Source organism: Geotrypetes seraphini, chromosome 4 (assembly GCF_902459505.1).
Source record: "Geotrypetes seraphini chromosome 4, aGeoSer1.1, whole genome shotgun sequence".
NCBI classification, from domain to species: Eukaryota; Metazoa; Chordata; class Amphibia; order Gymnophiona; family Dermophiidae; genus Geotrypetes; species Geotrypetes seraphini.
In genome coordinates this window covers 53,139,980-53,159,859 of record NC_047087.1, presented here as the reverse complement: position 1 = coordinate 53,159,859, position 19,880 = coordinate 53,139,980, and the positions used below count along the sequence as shown (strand labels likewise).

Genomic DNA, 19,880 nt, shown 5'->3' with positions numbered 1-19,880 from the left:
TAAAGTCCTGTATTTCCTATATATTGGACTTAGATTTCCTTTTTAGTTTCTTAGCCTTAGTTATTCTTGGCTTCACAATACCAGCAGTCGTGAGTGTCTGGGGCTACATTATACTTCTCTTTGCAGGCTCCTGGTTCAATTGTGCTTAATGTTGAAGGTGCAGCTGGTGAACCAAATTGGCTCTATCTAGAAGGTGGCAGACCTTCAAGTTGAAGTACCCAGTTTCAAGTTTAGCTTCTGTATGACTTAATTTACCTTTATTACCCTAGGGGCTGTATGTTGGGTTTTGTATTTTTTTTTTTTTTTTTTTTTAATAATTGATATACTGCCTTTCACAGACAGAACGGTTTACAAATAAAGTAGTATCAGAGCTACAAATCAATTTAAACTGCATGCTTGGTACTGCATAAACTCAAACTTAACTTGCTTGCCATCTCAGACTCAAATCTCCTTGACAGCACAAATTCAGAGTATGCCCCAGAGCATACAAACTGCAGCAAGAATCTGAAGTTACTTAGCCTTATTTTGTGGCCCTTGGAAGGGGATGGTAAAAACTACATTGATCACACTTTCTGCACAGTCTCACCAAGTTTCATTGCACAGGTTCACCAGTGCTGCTCATTAAGTCATGCTCTAGATCTCTGACCTCTTAGCTGTGTTTCTTGACATGCTCAACTTAAAAGGTGATTGGTATAAGAATCTTCATTTCCCCTTGATTTTTCTCTGGGGCTCAGGCTTGTCTGTCCTCTTAGCTCATGTGCTTCTCTTGGCAGCAGTAGCTGATTTCATTCAAACGGTTCTTGTTTCCTGGAACACTCAGGCTAGCCTCACAGATTCAGCCGAGCTGCAAGGATTTACTTTGTTGGCTGTATTGTCTGTGCAGGTTCAGCTGTACTTGCTTTGCCAGCATATTTATTTATTTTATTTTAATGAGCTAAGCAAATAAGACTAGCCTTACTGGGTCAGACCAATGGTCTATCAAGCTAAGTTGCCTGTTCTCACGGCGGCCAATCCAGGTCCCCAGTACCTGGCCAAAACCCAAAGAGTAGCAACATTCCATGCTACCGATCCAGAGCAAGCAGTAGCATCCCCTATGTCTTTCTCAATAACAGACTATGGGCTTTTCCTCCAGGAAACTGTCCAACTTTCTTAAAACCAGCTACGCTATTTGCTCTTACCACAACTTCTGGCGATGTGTTCCAGAGGTTAATCTCAGGAAATCATTGATGTTCTTTTCCATAGGCTTTGATGCTTTATTATTTTTCGCAATTAGATTTCCTTCTCAGTTCCAGCAGTACTGTCATTTCTATGAATGGTTAATATCCAGAAGGAGACAAAGGAAAACTAGAGTCACACTTTGTCATTGCTCATTGGCACTTCATCCTCTCGTCTTTGCAAATGAACATTACTTCTGCTATTTCATACTCTTTTGCAATAACTTTGGCAACCTACTTTGCCTATTATCCAGTCTCTGCATTTGACATTTTTTGACCATTTTGGTTATTGATCCATCTTTCTATTTGAATCACTTGTGAGTCTGACTTTTTAATCTGCCTTCCTATCCTATCAGTCTCCTGGCATTTTTAACCTACCTCTTTCTGACTTTTGGTCCTTGGACTCTGAGCACTTTCCTTTTCACTGTGGTTCATTTGGAGAACTTTTGAGTGTCCTTATAGCTTGTGTTGCTCTGTCCTTCTGTTTTCAACTTTCATCCTATTTGGATATTGGTTATCTACATCTGGCAAGTTCTGGACTGATCTGTTGAGATTGAAAAGGAAGGAAAAATTATGTCTTGGCTGATAATTTTCTTTCCTTTAGTTTCAACAGATCAGTCCAGAAGCTCACCCTTTTTTTGGTTACACTCAGCTTCATGTATGTTTCTCATTCAGATGGGCAAATATTCTGCACAAAAGAAATTGGGACAGTTTCCTTCAAGAAAAAAAGACAAGGAGAGGTTGATGGTGTTCCAAGGTTCTCTTGAGAACAATCTCATCTGGTCGAGCTGCTAGGAGACTTTATTCTGCAGCTTCCAGCCTGTAGTCCTCATAAAATTCGGTGAGGCCTACTATTTCTCTTCAGTTACATCACTCAGTACCTCTGAATTATGACAAGTTCCTTCTTACAGGTTTAGCTCATGTGGGGCCATTGTAATCAAATTGCTAACTGTTAACATTCTAACTTATGCCATGTCTTAACATCTACACTGCTTTGTCATTAAAATATGGAGAATTCCAGGGGCTGGATGAGGCCCTTTAGAGGCATATCACCAAGAGCTACATTTGTTTGTCTCCATCTGCTAGTAGATGGGCATAACCTACAAGTTCTGGACTGATCTGTTAGGACAAAAGGAAAGAAAATGATTGGGTAAGACATAATTTTTACATACTAGATCAGTGTTTTTCAACCTTTTTACACCCGTGGACCGGCAGAAATAAAATAATTATTTTGTGGACCGACAAACTACTAAGACTGAAATTTAAAAAACACATTTCCGCCCCGTCTCCGCAAGCTCGGTCCCTGCAAACCATCTGATCCCATCCACACAAGCCTCAGTTATGATTTTATATTGAACATATTTGAACATATTTTATTAAAGTATAAAAAGAAACAATATTCTGTACAATTGTCATTTTATAAATATAAATATACAGAGCAAGGACCAACAAAACCCATGTCTCCCCTCCCCTTCACATATATTCCCTCTACTATCAAGAAAACTGAACAAGCCAAATTATTACGGAATGCTACACAGAAATATCATGCTAACAGAATACTGCAGTCACACATGACAGGAATAGTGTTAGGGGAGTGCACCCTGGCAAGAGAGAGCCCTAAACCAGCTGGAAGCTAAAGAAGCACTGTCTGGGCTTTGCAGTCCCCAGTTATGTTTCTAGCAGGATATATATTTCAAACCTGATATATTCTAATGACAAAATAGAAATAAAATTATTTTTTTCTACATTTTGTGGTCTCTGGTTTCTGCTTTCATCTTCTTTTCCTTCCAGCATCTGCCCTGTCTCTTCAATCCAGCATCTACCCGTTCCAGCCACTGTCTGCCCTCTCCCCCTTCCATATGTATCTGACTTCTTTCTATGCCCCTCTCCCCTTTCCATCCAGCCTGTGCCTCCTCTCTCATTTTTACATCATTCATTCCAGCTTCACTGCTCTCTTCATTTTTATCTCTCCTACACCAGATCTAGCTTCTTTATCCCTCTCTCATTTCTCTGCTGACCCCCTTCCCAGCATCAATCTCTCTCTATTTTCTCATTCCTGTGTCTCTCCCCTGTCCCTCATCTGATCTCTCCATTCCACCCTGACCCCCTTCCCCTCCTGTAATCTCCCTGCCAGCTGTTTCCATTTTTTTCCTTCTCCGTTCCCTCCTCCCCTATCCAACATTAACACTCTTCCCATCCCTTTCCCTCCTCCCCTCCCAGCAGCATCTCTCCTACCTCCCTCCAAGTCCAATAGCAGCTCTCCCTTTATCCAGCAGCTTCCCAGCCTCCAACACTGGCTTCCTCCCCTTCCAGCAGCTCTCATTACTTGCCTGAGGCAGTGATTTACTTAGGCAGCCTTAGGTCCATTGCCGCCTTTGAGGAAAGAAGAAGTTGCCGGTGAATCACTGCCCTGGCAAGTACGAGAGCTGCTGGGAGGGGAGACAGCCACTGTCAAAGGCTCCCCAGGATCTTGCTCCCGCGCACGCTGACCATCTCCCTCTACCTGTACCTGCAGCTCTCTCCCTTCTACCTGCACCTTCCCCGCGGCCCTCTTCAGCAACTCGGTAGGGGCGGCGATCAAGACAGGCTGCCGACATTGGAATCTTCCCTCTCTGAGTCCCGCCTATTTTGTTTCAGCTTCCTGTTTCCAAACAGGCGAGACTCACAGAGGGAAGGCCCTGACGTTGGCAGCCTGTCTTGATCGCCTGAGGCTGGACGGAACAGCAGCCTTCCAACACTACCGCAGTCAGTATGAAATTTAACCACAGACTCGATCTCGCCAGCCCTGCGCGGACCGGCAGAAATTTTCTGCGGACTGGCATCGGTCCGCGGACCGGCGGTTGAAGAACAGTGTACTAGATTATAGATTGAGACTAGTTAGATGGCAGATACCTTCACATTTATTTGATGGGACATATGTAATGCCACTGTACATGGAACAATTGCATGGAGTAAACACTATCGAGAGAGAACCAGTTAGATTAGAAACTGAAATTGGATGTCTAGAGCAATGGCTTTGAAAACCAATAATACTTGAGGATCCAAGATGACCACAGGCTTGATAGCTGAGCAACACGCCTTGGGAATTTGCTCATTTTTCACTAAGGAAATACTTCACGGTAGTGAAAAATCTTTTTTTCCTACCTGAAATGCCAAAGCAATGTGGCCGAAGTGCCGCTGCTGCCTCGCAGTGCACCAGAGGAGTCTGTAAGTACTATAGAAGATCTCCTAAGGCGGATGCAAAATGTGCCAGAAATGTCGGAGGGTCGCCCACTGGAGGCGCCGTGAATGGGCGGGACTGCTGCTGTTCTCCTTGGGCCAGATACGACTCTCAGCCCTGACGCTTGAGTTCCCCCTCGCAGCCCCGGATTACAAGCTCTCCAAGAAGTGAGGAAACCCCAGAGGGAGGGTTGTTTCCATCTCCTGAGGTAAGTTTGGCACCATCGGAGAGCCTGGAAGGGGGGGCAATTCAGTAGGAGAGCCCAACCACGGAACCAGAGGCAGTTCTATCTGTGGGTTCAGGAAAAGTCCAGTTGGAAGAGAAGCAAGAGGTTTCTTTAAATGGTGAGCATTTTTTCACCAGTCAGGAACAAATTTTCATTAACAAACCTTCTGAAGTGACTTTAGAGGCACTTTGGGATCTTGTGGCTACCGTATTTTTCGCTCTATAAGATGCATTCCCCCCCCCCCCTTCCCTTGTTGGACCGCTGCCTCCTGATGTCTACCGGCGGCGAACAAGACAGGCACAAGCTTTTTGCTGCCTTCCTGGTCCAGTGTGGCTCTCTGGTCAGTTCTCGCAAGTCTTGCAAGCAGCCATTCAGAGAAGATGCACAGGACCAGGCAGACAGTAAAAAGCTTGCGCTTGTCTTGTTCATCGCCAGAAGACATCAGGAGGCAGCGATCCAGTGAGAGAAGAGCAGGAGTATGGAAAGCTCCTTCTGATACAGCGCTGGACTGCGGGATTAAAAAAAGGTATGACCGGGGGGGGGGGGGGGTTTATGCCATTGTGCCTCGCCTTGCCTTGCCCCTGCTTAGGGATCGGGCGATTTGGATTTTGGATGAGCTGTGCATTTTTTTTGAGACCTCAATACCAGCCCCTTTCCTTGCTCCTCCAGGACCAATTGCGACTTACATGCTGCTGAGAAAGCAGTATTATCTCTATAAAGAAAATATTATTGCAATGGACTATAATGGAAGCAGGACAGAATTAATTCTTTAGTGGCCCCTGGACAATCAAGTGCATTGACTATCATAAATACATTTTAAAACTCTTACAACTATAATGGAAACCTTGACTGGCCTTATGCCTTGCCTTGCCACTGACTTGGGTATTAGGCATCCATCTTTTCAGACACTTTCCTTTGTTTCCAGTTCCAGAACAATGGGAAGAGCTGGCCCAGCTAGTCATTTCAGTCCAGCTCAGTGCCCATCAGGCGATAGATTTTTGGCTAGCGCGTACTAATCCGGTTCATGCGTTAAAAACGCTAGCACACCTTTGTAAAAAAAAAGCCCCCAGTCTCTGTGATGTTTTTAACTTGCATCCATGAAGAGCAATGATAAATTATGGAAGTGTGGTTCTGCAAATACTTCACGTTGGCCCTATAAAAGGGCTAGAATTCCCTTCTCAAATGATTTGACACTGCAGATATGCAAATTTTCTTGTCTGATTTTGGAATGAAAATTAGATATTTTACATAATCACAAACCGCTTTTAAGAATCACTATCCTCTTATTGTTATTTCCACCCCTTTCTTACCTCCCTTTTAATTTATTTTATCTTACCCATCCTTGATATTTTAACTTTGAATGTCGCCAATTTTTTTTTCCCTGTCTTTTTAAAGTTTTAGTATTGTAAACCGTCTAGGTAACCTTTGATAGATGGTATATCAAATATGTAATAAACTTGGAAACATTACTATTGATATTTCTCTTGTTAGTAATATGGAAGTTATTAGTGATTCCTGTTCCCATGTCTGAAGCAGATAAGCATCTCTTTTTTTTTTTTGAGGGGAGGATTGTTATTATTTTGGTAACTTTAAATCTTATAACACCAGAAGAATAATTTGGTCTTAAATGTGGTTATATGGTAGAACTGGATATGTCTTGTTTAAGAAATAAAGTATTTTAGAAATGAAATTTTGCTTGACGACATTTGATAGCATAGCTATCCAGCTTTTGCCATTTGCTTATCCTTCAGATGAAAGATCATTTTCATCACTTTTAACAAAGGTTATAATGTACTTCCCTCACATTAATGTTTGTTATATTCTAATGAAGAGTTCTGAACAGTCAAACATTTAGTATTCTCAAGAGATCTCTGGTCAGAAAACACTGTTAGATATGAAAAAAAAACTGGTCAGACATTGGGTGTCACGGGGGTGAGTAGGTTTTCTTGGTTTGAGATTGCAGTAGAGATGAGGCGTATAGATGGTGGGCTAAGACGTGTGAACTTGCGAGAGAAGAAATGGCATTTACTTTATACACCTGATAGCTCACATCCCTCTTCAAAAATAACTTTGTGGGTAGAAAAGCCATAAGCACAAGGCATATGTATGTTGTCCATGATGCTAACTGGCCTATCCCATGATATTAAGATATCTTCATGCTTGTGGCTTAGTCATAGCCAGTCTACTAAGTTATTTCATAGTTATGTTACATAATTTTGGAAGCACATACATTAAAGACAAAAGCATTATATGAGGTACTTTTCAGTTGATCTGTAAACTGATTGTTCTAAGAATATGTGTAATGATTGAGTACATTATTTAGTTTAGCAGTGATTTCTATTTAACCGCTGTATTAAGTAATTTAGCTTTATTTTAATTTGGCTCATGCGTTTTTGGTTTTTTTTCAATTGTAGTTAAAGGCGAGTTACATTCAAGTATAGTTGATAGACGTGTTAATGTTTTTTTATTTTTTCAAAATGTCCCTGATCCCAAAATGTTTAATGGAAATAACTTGTAAGTTATACAGTGCATACATAAATATGTATACTGTGCTTTTACTATAACTTCTTTATAAATGCATGCTGTATTGTATGGTTTATTAGATGGCTAACTGTGACTGTGTGAATGCATACTTATGTGATATTTCTTTTAACTTAAGGGGTGCCTGGTCCAAAGGGTAAACCACCTCCCCTTCTGGCAGCACCTTCTAAAAGACCTGGCCTTTTGGGATTTTCACCTGCTCAGGTTGCAAAACGACCCTTACTTGGTGACAAACCTGGCCTTCTACCAACTCCAGGTGAGTAAACCAATTGATAAGTTAGGGGTGGGGAATTCATCAAGGGGTGCTAATCATGTTAGTGTGCACTGAATGCTAAAACAGCCATTGTATTTCTATGGGCATCTTAGTGTTTAGCACACACTAAATCAGTTAGCACCCCTTGATGAATTAGCCCCTTAATAGAGTCGCTACTAAAAGAAGAGATTTACTGTCTTGAGTCCCTGCCTGTTATAAGGTCCAGGATAAAATGGCTCTAAAGATTGTATCAACAGTCTTTGAATTGGGTAAGAAACTGAATGATAGCAAACAAGGGATATTGGTAAATGGGATTCATTTAAAGGCAATAAGGATTATCAGTGGAGTGCCTTAGGGTTCAGTTTTGTGAAATATTTTCTACAGGATATTTGGAAAGATGTGAAGATCTGCAAAAGGATAGGCAGTTCAAAGAGTATGAAAAATTATGTGATTTAAGAACTTGAGAATTAGTGAGGAGTTAGGTAACAAGATGTGATGCTGAAAAGTTTGGAGCCATTTATTTGAGGAACTAAAAACAGGAAAGTAACATAAAGGTGATCATCCTAATGTATACCATTCATGCAAGAGTGCTTGAATGTTTTATATATCATGATCTCCAGATAGAAAGACACTGGTTGAAGAATGCTAGGGTTCCTAGAGAAAGGTATTGTTATTGACACCTTATGTGGAGAATTCCGTGCAGCTTTGGAGACCATATCTTTAAATGATATAGATAAAGTAGAAGCAGTTCAGAGGAGGACAGCAAAAGTAGATATACCTTACACCTTATAAAAGCAGGAACTATCTCTTGAATATTTAATGTACAGCGCTATAGAAATGCTAAGTAGTAGTAGTTATGGTGGTACACATTATTTTACAGGTCAATGGGATAAAGATTCTGGAGCATATAAGGCTTACTGGAGGTAGATTCAAGATACAGATTTCTTTATAGTAAGAATAGTGGCTACAAAATACTGCAGTATCAGTCTCCCAGTAGAGGTTGGTAGTGGTAAGCGGTAGGGGGCAAATATTACAGACTTGAAGCCTAAGATTGGATATACTGCATCAGGAATGGGCTGTGCAGTTCTTAGCACTGTGTGGAATTTCCCACTCTACTGTCCCTACTGTATACAGTGTACCTAGCCATGCCTTCCATCAGTTGAAGAATTTTTTTTCTATCACTACTCCTTGCAGTTTTTGAGTTTGATAAAACGGGTTTTAAATGCTGTGGTCAGTGCTCTCATAAAATGTCTATAACTGGCCCACACTCGCTTTGCATCTTCGAAGCGGTATGGGAACTCCTGCACAGCTGGCTGTTCAGTTATGCAACTCAACAGGTCACTCCAATTACATCATCATGCTACAATCATTACCAAACACTAAATAACCACCTTCATGGCACTGACCTAACCAGGACCTATCGCCGACCTCCGAGCATCAATATCACAGCAAGCGTCAGCGCCTGTCAAGCTCTCGATGTTGAGACTCTGCAGCTTCCAAAACAGATAGTAAGCATCACACATCTTGACGATCAAGGCATTTGTCTCCATCCTTTTCTTCCTCTCCACCTACTAGGTCACCTACACAGAGTTGCTCTTCATCTGGGAGCTCTGAATGTTCAGCATCCTCTTTTCCAGTGTGACCTTAAGGCATTGTTCAGAGTCTAGACCAGACATGGGCAACTCCAGTCCTCGAGGGCCGGAATGCAATTGGGTTTTCAGGATTTCCCCAATGAATATGCATTGAAAGCAGTGCATGCAAATAGATCTCAGGCATATTCATTGGGGAAATCCTGAAAACCTGATTAGATTCCAGCCCTCGAGGACCGGCGTTGCCGATGTCTGGTCTAGACCTACTCCACCATTGCAGGCACACTAACCTATTCAACCAGAAACTACTACCAAAGATTTGACAGCTCAGGTGTTAACAGCAGCTCAGATAATTCATCTTGCAGCACAACTTGTATATTGCTGTATGTATGTTCATGGTCTCATAAGTCAGGTTCTTCAGCAGATAGAAGTCCACTGAAGTTGAGTAGTGCTGGTGACTCCAGACTGACTACGATATCCGTGGTATGATGATATGATTCATCTAAACCTTGAGGACTCTTTCCCGCTGCCACTGATAGATGGTCTGCTGACCCAGGAACCAATTCAGATGCCTGCTTGATGCTTGGCTCATGAGAGGGTGCAACTTCTAAAGAAGGGCTGTTTTGCCAGGGTCATTCAGACTTCGTTGTATTCCAGGAAGCAATTTACATTCTTAGCCTGTTTTGAGTGTGGAGGATCTTTGAAGACTGGTGTGAAGACAGGGCAATTTCACCTCTTTGACCTTAAATGGGGAATTCCTGAATTTCTTGCAAGATGGTCAGGATAAAGGTTTGATGACTATGTCCCTGCAAGGTCACTTGGCAGTGTTAGTTTCTTTTTGAGGTATAGTTCATAGAAACATAGAAAATGACGGCAAAAAAGGGCCACGACCCATCTAGTCTGCCCACACTAGTGACCCACCCCCTAACTTCCTCCATGAAGAGATCCCACATGCCAATCCCATCTTTTCTTAAAATCTGGCACGCTGCTGGCCTCGATTACCTGTAGTGGAAGGTTATTCCAGCGGTCAACCACCCTTTCAGTGAAGAAATATTTTCTGGTGTCGCCATGAAATTTCCCACCCCTGATTTTCAGTGGATGCCCTCTTGTTGCCGTGGGTCCTTTAAGAAAGAAGATATCTTCTTCCACCTCGATACGGCCCGTGATATATTTGAACGTCTCGATCATGTCTCCCCTTTCTCTGCGTTCCTCGAGTGAATAAAGCTGCAACTTACCCAGCCGTTCCTCATATGGGAGATCCTTGAGTCCTGAGACCATCCTGGTGGCAATTCGCTGAACCGACTCAATTTTCTGCACATCCTTTTGGTAATGTGGTCTCCAGAATTGTACACAGTATTCCAGATGGGGTCTAACCATGGATCTGTACAACGGCATTATGACCTCGGGCTTACGGCTGACGAAACTTCTACGGATACAACCATGATTTGTCTAGCCTTGGATGAAGCTTTCTCCACTTGATTGGCAGTCTTCATGTCTTCGCTAATGATCACTCCCAAGTCTCGTTCTGCTACAGTCCTTGCTAGGATCTCACCATTTAGGGTGTAAGTCCTGCATGGATTTTTGCTGCCTAGGTGCACGACCTTGCATTTTTTGGCATTGAAACTTAGTTGCCAAGTCTTTGACCAATGCTCCAGTAGGAGTAGGTCTTGCGTCATACTGTCGGGCATTGAACTTATGTCGGGCACTGTGCTTTTGTCTACTATGTTGCATAGTTTGGCATCATCGGCGAATAATGTAATTTTACCTTGAAGCCAAGTCTCTTACGAAGATGTTAAATAGGATCGGGCCTAAGACCGAGCCCTGCGGAACTCCGCTGATCACCTCCGTCGTATCGGAGAGGGTACCATTTACCACTACCTTCTGAAGTCTGTCTCTAAGCCAGTCCTTAACCCATGTAGTTAATCCCATCGACCTCATCTTGATCAATAACCTGCGGTGTGAGACGCTATCAAACGCTTTGCTGAAGTCCAAGTACACGACGTCCAGGGACTCCCTATATCTAGCTTTCTTGTTACCCAGTCAAAGAAGCTGATCAGATTGGATTGGCAGGACCTTCCCTTTGTAAATCCATGTTGATGGGGGTCTCGTAGATTCTCCTCGTTCGGTTTACGAGCATGCTTCTGGAACGAATTATGTTCGTAAACCAAGGTTCCACAGTATACTTGTCTCAATTGCTGGATAAACATTGTTTCAAGTTGAGCAAGTTGTGTTCCACTATTTTCTGATTATTGTGATTTTAAGCTATGTTCAGATTTTTATAATATAATCGACTGAAATTTAAAAAAAAAACCTTTGGTCTACCAAGTATATTATAAATGCTGGTGAAGTGTAGGCAGGGAGTAGAAGCAGTGGGGATTTGGAGGGTTGAGTGATTATATGCAGAAATCTGCTATGTTAATATGTGCAGTGGCTGGACCTCTAGACTTTAGGTCCTGCAATTTTTGAGTCTTTGCAGGTTCAAGACAAATCTAATAGCTTAAACCAGCTTTCCCAAATGAAGCTCATAATACCACCTGTAATGAATGTTTTTATTCCTAATATAAAGGATCAAAGTTGCTAGCTAGGAGATACCAGTCTGAAGACAGTAAGCCCTGTCTTCCCTGAAGTATTTACCAAAAGGCCAATGGCATCTTAATATTCCCTCCTTTACACTCAGGAAAAAGATCCAACCAACACAAATGAAAAGTTGGCACTATGTGAATGTCATAATGAATGTTGCCATGACTCCTGTAAACTTTGCTGATAAAATTACTTTCCTTGCTATCAACGCAATTATTGGGTACAGTATGTTATAAATCCTCTGTAGATTATTACAATTGGGGGAAAAAACTATTTAATGCAGCATTTGAATCTAATAAGATTTTCCAGCAACAGTATTTGTTTTCACTATTAATCAACCATTTTGTATTTCATTTTTTTTCCAGAAATGTTAGAGACAGGTTGGCTCACGCCTTCTGGACCACGTGCTCTACTTCTGGAGAGGCCTACAAGTTAGTATGGAATTATTGAATAGTGGGAACTGGGTGGAGAAGAGAAAAGGAAAAAAAATGGCATATGTCTTACTTAGGATTTTTCTTTCTTTAGGTTACTTACCACTATGTATAAGATTTCTGGAATGTTCAGAATAGCAGAGTAGAAGTTTTAGCTGGTGGTAATGCATGCTTGTAAAGAGCATAATTAGCAATATTTTAAGTTGCCTTAAATTTCTGTTCAGTGTTGAGTTAAATGATATATTTAAAGCTGATAGCAATACATTTGCATACAGAAAATTAAAATTCATTTATACAGGATGGGGAAAATAATTATATTGAACAAAAATATTTTATTCTCCATGTATTACTGAAAAGATCAGAAACTTCCTTACAGCTGATCTGTGCTGAATACAAAAGATAAACCTTGACCTGAGTCTCCAGGCTAGGGACAAGCTGTTTGTATTGCCTTTTTGAGTGACAGACTAGTGCAGGGATGGGAGCAAGGGCCATAATCCAGTCATGTTTTCAGGATTTCCCCAATAAATATGCATAAAATCCTATTTGCTTGCATGCCTCCATTGTATGCAGATAGATCTTGTGCATATTCATTGAGGAACTGGATTGCAGCCTTGTTATCCACCCCTGGACTTGTGCATACTGTAGCCCTGCAGAATCATGCCACAGTTAGAATTATTGAAAAGATTGACCTTTTGCATGTTTTTCTCCCCACCTGTGAATGGAACATACCCCTCTCCCCTGCACATCAATTAATTGCTTTGTTTCACTTTTAACCAGTTGTCTGACAGTGATTAATACTCTAGCACCCTACGCCCCTTTACTTATGATGCTACATACCCCATTATTGTCGATAAATATTGTCAGGAAATACTAGGGAGGTAAAGATACTAATAAAATGATTGATTAATTAGAGCAGCTAGTTGAGGATTGGGCAAGAGGGGGAGCTATTTCGTATCTAAGCCTGAGTAGAATGAGGATTTGGTAAGAAAGGTATTGGTTTTGGGCTTGCTTGGCAATAGTGATCATAACATCTCAAATTTGAGAACTTGAGTAAAAACACTAAGGAAAAAATAGCAGTACTTAACTTCTGAAAGGTCAGCTATGATGCATTGTAGGGTCAAATTAAGTCTGGCTATTAGAGCCAAAAGAACATCTTTCAAAAAATGGGAAAAAAGATTTGAATTAAGAAAAAAGGATGCAGCATAAACACTGGCAAATCAGATGCAAGGCACTGATAAAGAAGACTAGAAGAATTTTAAAAGAAGCTTACCCTTAAGGCAAAAATTCATAGCAAAATTATTTCAGGTTCATTGAAAACAAAGTCTGGGAGGGAATCTGTGGGACTTTTAGATTGAGTAATTGGGGCACTCAGAGAGGACAAAGTCTTGATGGAAAGACTAAATGAATTCCTTGCTTTGGTTTACTGAGGGGGGAATGTAAGGGAGACTCCAACTACTTCCTTATTCTGAAGAATCTGGAGGAATGGGAGTGGCTATAAGGGAGGAAAAGGCCACTTATGCATCCTAATCAGGATAGCATACCGACCTGAAAGTGGTATACCTCAATTGCTGGATAAACATTGTTTCAAGTTGAGCAAGTTGTGTTCCACTATTTTCTGATTATTGTGATTTTAAGCTATGTTCAGATTTTTATAATGTAATCGACTGAAATTTTAAAAAAAAACCTTTGGTCTATCAAGTATATTATAAATGCTGGTGAAGTGTAGGCAGGGAATAGAAGCAGTGGGGATTTGGAGGGTTGAGTGATTATCTGCAGAAATCTGCTATGTTAATATGTGCAGTGGCTGGACCTCTATATACTTTAGGTCCTGCAATTTTTGAGTCTATATGTATTCACTAGACCTCTTACAGGCATTTGCCTATACCTTCATGTGCAAATGCAGCTCACTTACTTCGTATCTCATAATGCTCTTTTGACTAGTTTTTTTGTCCAGAATTTTTACTTACTGTTCAGGTGTGGTAGCACCAACAATCCTTAGAGGGCTACAAAGTTTTCGTTCTTGAGATGCTTACCTAATAGAAGTTTCATCTCCTCAAATACATTGACTCCCAGAGCAATAATTCTGTTAATGGAAATTCTAAGATCAATACTGAAATCTTAGTTCATATCAACTCTGCTTTTCATTGTCTATCCTTCCACAAGATTGCAATTTAACAGCCAATTATCCTACTACACCAACTGGTGTCTACTATGCGTATACCCCATTTGCATGCTTTTACCTCTGCAATAAATTTTGCTCTCGCAGTGGTCTCAGATTATAAAGATGTGTTCTACTATGTATCTTCCACATAGTGCTTTCACGCAAAATTCATCAATGTATGCGTATGAGCCTCCTCCATAGTCTGGGACTTCTCTTGAACTCAGTAACTAATTGGCACTCCTCTTCCAGAGTTCCAGCTTATCCTCCTTTTCCAGGTTTTCTCTTTTGGATTTTTATGTTTGTTGTACTATATTTTATCACCACACGACGATATCTGCAGTTTCTTCTACCATGTCATGAGACCACACATAGTGAATGATCTTGCCCTGCTTCTTCCTCATGGCTGTATTTCTACAAGCTCAGTACTTTTTCCACTGCACTAGTGAACTTTCCATTCCACTGCCTGGCACCAGATCCTCTCCCCTTGGGAACTTCCTCCTATGGATTTCTTTGAGTCTCCTAAAGGTCTCACATTGCTTCAATTCTCCACATTATTTTCCTCATAGCTAATGGAGGATGATTTTCTTCTAGGTTGCAAAAACATATTCTGGTATGTATTTCTGCCGATGGACAGAAAGTTACTCCAGTGAGTATTAACCCTGTCTAAGTGCTACCTGCCATGGGTACAAACCCAATTTGTGGTTTCAACAATTACTTTTTCACCCTCTAGTCGCAAGGCTGTTCCTCACACTCGTCTGACAACTAACCACTATCATTCTCTACCTTTTTGGTGGTCCTGGCGGATTTATTCATCCTCCTCGAAAATGACAAAGTCCCAACCATAACCAATATAGAAATTAACACAATCAACTATCCCATTCAAACTACCATAAAACTACTAGGAATGACTATAGACCGATGCTGTACCATGCAACCGCAAATAAATAAAACAATACAGAAATTATCCCAGGACAAGCAGGCAGCATATTCTTGACTGATGGGTGACGGCACCGACGGAGCCCCGGTACGGACAATTTTAGAGTGATTGCACTCTAAGAACTTTTTAGAAAGTTCTAGCTCGGCCGCACCGCGCACGCGCGAGTGCCTTCCCGCCCGACAGAGGCGCGCGGTCCCTCAGTTTCTTAGTTTCCGCGGAGCTAAGAAGACGCGTTTTCAACGGCTGTTGAAATTTTCTCCTAACTTGCCTTCCCGCTCGCGTAAACGTTTTGGCTTAAATTGCCTTTTTTCTTTCATTTTTATTCTTCAGTTTTCGAATTTTCCCCGGCGGGGCCTTCTGCCACCATCGAAGCCTCGGCCTTCGATTTGGCGGAAGCCGTTTTTACTTTCATGCCCCCTCAACCGGGTTTTAAAAAGTGCCAGCGGTGTGCTAGGCCTATATCTCTCACGGACCCACACAACTGGTGTTTACAGTGTTTGGGTCCTGAGCATCAGGCCTCTTCTTGCACCCGCTGTGCTACTTTAAAAAAACGGACATTGAAAAATCGCCAAATTCAGCAGCGATTGTTATTCGGTGCCGAGATGTCCGACCCCGTTCCTTCGACTCCGGCTTCGGCACCGATTCAGTCGGCACCCTCGTCTTCGACGCCGCGTGATTCCACACCGGCATCTCAACAGTCAGGTAAGCCGGCTAAGAAGCCTTCCCCGCTGGAACGTCTTCCGGCCTCGAGTGCAGTGAGTCCAATCCTGCCGCCTGTAAGACGCCAGCGGAAGCGCTCCGCCCCTATAGAGGTGAGTCCCTCGACATCGGGCTCCTCATCTCCGGGGCGTCGAGCGGCACCGCAGGTACCGCAGAAGAAAAAAGCGGTACCGGTGCCATCCCTCGATGACCGCATTACGGCCATCCTTCAGGTGCAGCTTAAGGAGCAATTAGAACGACTCCTTCCTGCTATCATGACACCGAACCTTCCGGTGCCAGTCCGCACCGAGCCACCGGTACCGGTTGTGGATCAACCCGTATCGATACCGATTGTGGAACCCGTGTTACCCGCTTCCACTGTCTCGGTACCGCTTCACCTAACCTCATCGGTATCGATGCCAGTCCTTGCACCGGAGCCGAGAGCTCACCATCAATCGGTGCAGACTTCGGCACCGGTGCGACCGATAACTTCTCCTGACTCGGTATCGATGAGGTCGGGTAAGTCGGTGCGCAAAACCCGACACATGCAAACGTCGACACCTGAGTCTCGGGACCATTCTTCCCATGTCAGGGACCCTGATTTGTGGGGAGACTCAGAGGAACCCTTTCTTTCTGAAGGCGAATGTTCCTCAGAGGAGGAGGATTCGGCTGTCCCTGACCCATCCTCCAAACAGGCCACTTCCTCTTTCTCTAGTTTTTTGAAAGAGATGTGTGAGTCCTTGTCCATTCCTTTGGAGGCTGAATCCAAAAAGTCTAAAGCTTTTTTGGATGCCCTTGATTTTGATCAGCCTCCAAAGGAATTTTTGAAACTTCCCCTTCATGACATCTTGAGGGAAACTTTCTATAAGAATTTAGAGACTCCTTTAACTGTCCCAGGGGCCCCACGTAAACTGGATTCTCTATATAAGGTAATTCCCATTCCTGGGTTCGACAAACCTCAACTTCCACATGAATCCTTATTTGTCGAATCCACCCTTAAAAAGACTTCAGGAGCCAGTGTATATGCATCTGTCCCTCCTGGCAGAGAAGGAAGAGCCATGGATAAATTTGGTAAGAGGCTCTACCAAAATGCTATGTTAGCAAATAGGGCTAGTAATTATGCTTTTCATTTTTCTTTTTATTTAAAGCATCTCCTTACCACCATGGCTTCTTTCGAAAAATATCTTCCTTCACGAAAGCATCCTGCTTTTCACACATGCTTGTCGTCTCTTCTACAATTACGTAAGTTTATGGTTAGATCCATATATGACACCTTTGAACTTACATCCAGAGCGACAGCAATGTCAGTAGCTATGCGTCGTTTGGCCTGGCTTCGGGTATCCGAGCTTGATGTTAACCATCAAGATCGGTTAGCCAATGCCCCATGCCTAGGGGATGAGCTCTTTGGGGATTCCATGGACTCAACCACACAAAAGCTCTCTGCTCATGAGACGCGCTGGGATACCCTGCTCAAAAATAAAAAGAAGCCTCCTCCGCCAAGACCATACAGGCAGCAATCGGCCTATCAACGCCGCTTCACAGCTCGTCCATTGACTACCACTGCTCAGCAACCTAGGCGTCAGAGGCAACAACAACGTCAGCCTCCCAGACAACAGCAGCAACAAGCTGTAAAACAACCTCCTCAGCAGAAGTCACAGCCCTTTTGACTTCATTCTCCACAGTATAGCCAGTATCCCTATTCCTGCTCTCCTGCCTCAGCCTATAGGAGGTCGACTTTCTCTGTTCCTCAGCCGGTGGGAAATAATCACATCGGACCAATGGGTCCTCAACATCATCCGCCACGGCTACTCTCTCAACTTTCAGACTCTTCCACCTCAAAGCCTGCCAAAAGAGTCTGCTTTGAACAGTCCTCAATCGACCCTCCTTATTCAGGAGGTCCAATCCCTCCTCCTTCTGAACGCTATAGAGGAAGTTCCTCTAGATCAAAAGGGGCAGGGATTCTACTCCCGTTACTTTCTAGTTCCCAAAAAGACAGGAGATCTCAGACCTATCCTGGATCTTCGCGATCTCAACATTCATCTAGTAAAAGAAAAATTCAAGATGCTTTCTTTAGCCATCCTTTATCCCCTTCTAAATCAAAACGACTGGCTATGCTCCCTCGATCTCAAAGAGGCTTACACTCACATACCGATCAATGTAACCTCAAGACCATATCTCCGATTCATGATCAATCATTGTCATTACCAGTACAAGGTGCTGCCCTTCGGTCTTGCCTCATCTCCAAGGGTATTCACCAAATGTCTCATTGTGGTAGCGGCATTTCTACGCTCTCACCACCTGCATGTATTTCCTTACCTGGACGATTGGTTGATCAAAGACACTTCCGCTCAAGCAGTCCTTCTGGCCACCAACCAAACCATCCAGTTTCTACAACTTCTGGGATTCGAGATCAATCTACCCAAATCTCATATCATTCCCACTCAGAGACTTCAATTCATTGGAGCGATCCTGGATACACTCCTCATGAGAGCTTTCCTACCATCCAATCGTCTCCAGACTCTTCAGTCTCTATGTCACCAGGTGCTTCCTCTGCCGTCCATCTCAGCAAGACAAATGATGGTACTCTTGGGGCACATGGCATCCACAGTTCATGTCACACCTCATGCCCGTCTTCACCTGCGCATTCCTCAATGGACCCTTGCTACCCAGTGGTCCCAAGCGTCGGATCCTTGCTCACGACACATATCTGTGCCATCATCTCTTCGTCAGTCTCTTCAATGGTGGTTGGTATCCTCAAATCTATCCAGAGGTCTTCTGTTCCATCAACCTCCTCATCAACTAGTCATCACCACCGACGCCTCTCTGTACGCATGGGGAGCTCACTTGAACGAGTTCCAGACTCAAGGTCTTTGGTCAGCCCAGGAAAGGAAGCATCAAATCAATTTCCTGGAACTCAGAGCGATGTTTTACGCCCTCAAGGCCTTCCAACATCTTCTCTTTCCTCAGGTCCTTCTGTTGTGCACAGACAATCAGGTTGCGATGTACTACATCAACAAACAGGGTGGGACAGGCTCTCGCCTTTTATGCCAGGAAGCCCAGAAGATCTGGACTTGGGCCATAGATCACCATCTCTTCCTGAAAGCTATATACATTCAGGGGAAACAGAATTCCTTAGCGGACAAACTCAGCAGAATTCTCCAACCTCACGAGTGGACACTCGATCCCGTGACTCTGCAGTCTATCTTCGATCAATGGGGCACTCCTCAGATAGACCTCTTTGCAGCTCCTCACAATCATCAGCTGCCCATATTCTGCTCCAGACTTTACTCTCCACACCGTCTAACAGCAGATGCTTTTCTCCTCGACTGGTCGAATCTGTTCCTGTACGCCTTCCCTCCTCTGCCTCTCATGTTGAGAACCTTGTTCAAGCTCAAGAGGGAACGAGCCACCATGATTCTGATTGCTCCGAGGTGGCCCAGGCAACATTGGTTCTCCCTTCTACTTCAACTCAGTTCCAGGGAACCTTTTCTTCTGCCTCTGTTTCCTTCTCTGCTTACCCAACAGCAGGGAACCCTTCTGCATCCCAACCTTCAGTCTCTACACCTGATGGCTTGGTATCTCTCGGGCTGAACTCGACTGATACTCTTTTGTCTCAGCCCGTTCGTTCCATTCTGGATGCCTCCAGGAAACCAGCCACTCTACAATGTTACCATCAAAAGTGGACGAGATTTTCTTCCTGGTGTCTTCTTCATCATCTTGATCCCACTTCCCTAGCAGTGGAGGCGTTGTTGGATTATCTTCTTTCTTTGTCTGAATCTGGCCTGAAGTCCTCTTCCATCAGGGTCCACCTCAGTGCCATTGCAGCTTTTCATGAGCCAGTCCATGGAAAACTTCTTTCAGCTCATCCCCTGGTGTCCAGGTTCATGCGTGGGCTTTTCAATGTGAAACCACCTCTTAAAGCCCCTCCGGTTATCTGGGATCTCAATGTGGTTCTTTCAGCTTTAATGAAACCTCCATTTGAACCTTTAGCTACTTCTCCTTTCAAATTTCTCACTTGGAAAGTACTTT

At 43.2% G+C, this 19,880-nt stretch overlaps 1 protein-coding gene across 1 annotated transcript in view; it reads left to right on the top strand.

The window, feature by feature from the left end:
* Positions 1-19,880, top strand: part of LOC117359040 (nuclear receptor coactivator 5-like) — a 149,525-nt gene that overhangs the window by 118,883 nt on the left and 10,762 nt on the right. Inside the window, exons 10-11 of the mRNA XM_033941143.1 lie at positions 7,320-7,457; positions 11,989-12,054. Coding sequence (XP_033797034.1) covers positions 7,320-7,457; positions 11,989-12,054 — 204 coding nt within the window. The remainder of the gene's footprint in view (positions 1-7,319; positions 7,458-11,988; positions 12,055-19,880) is intronic.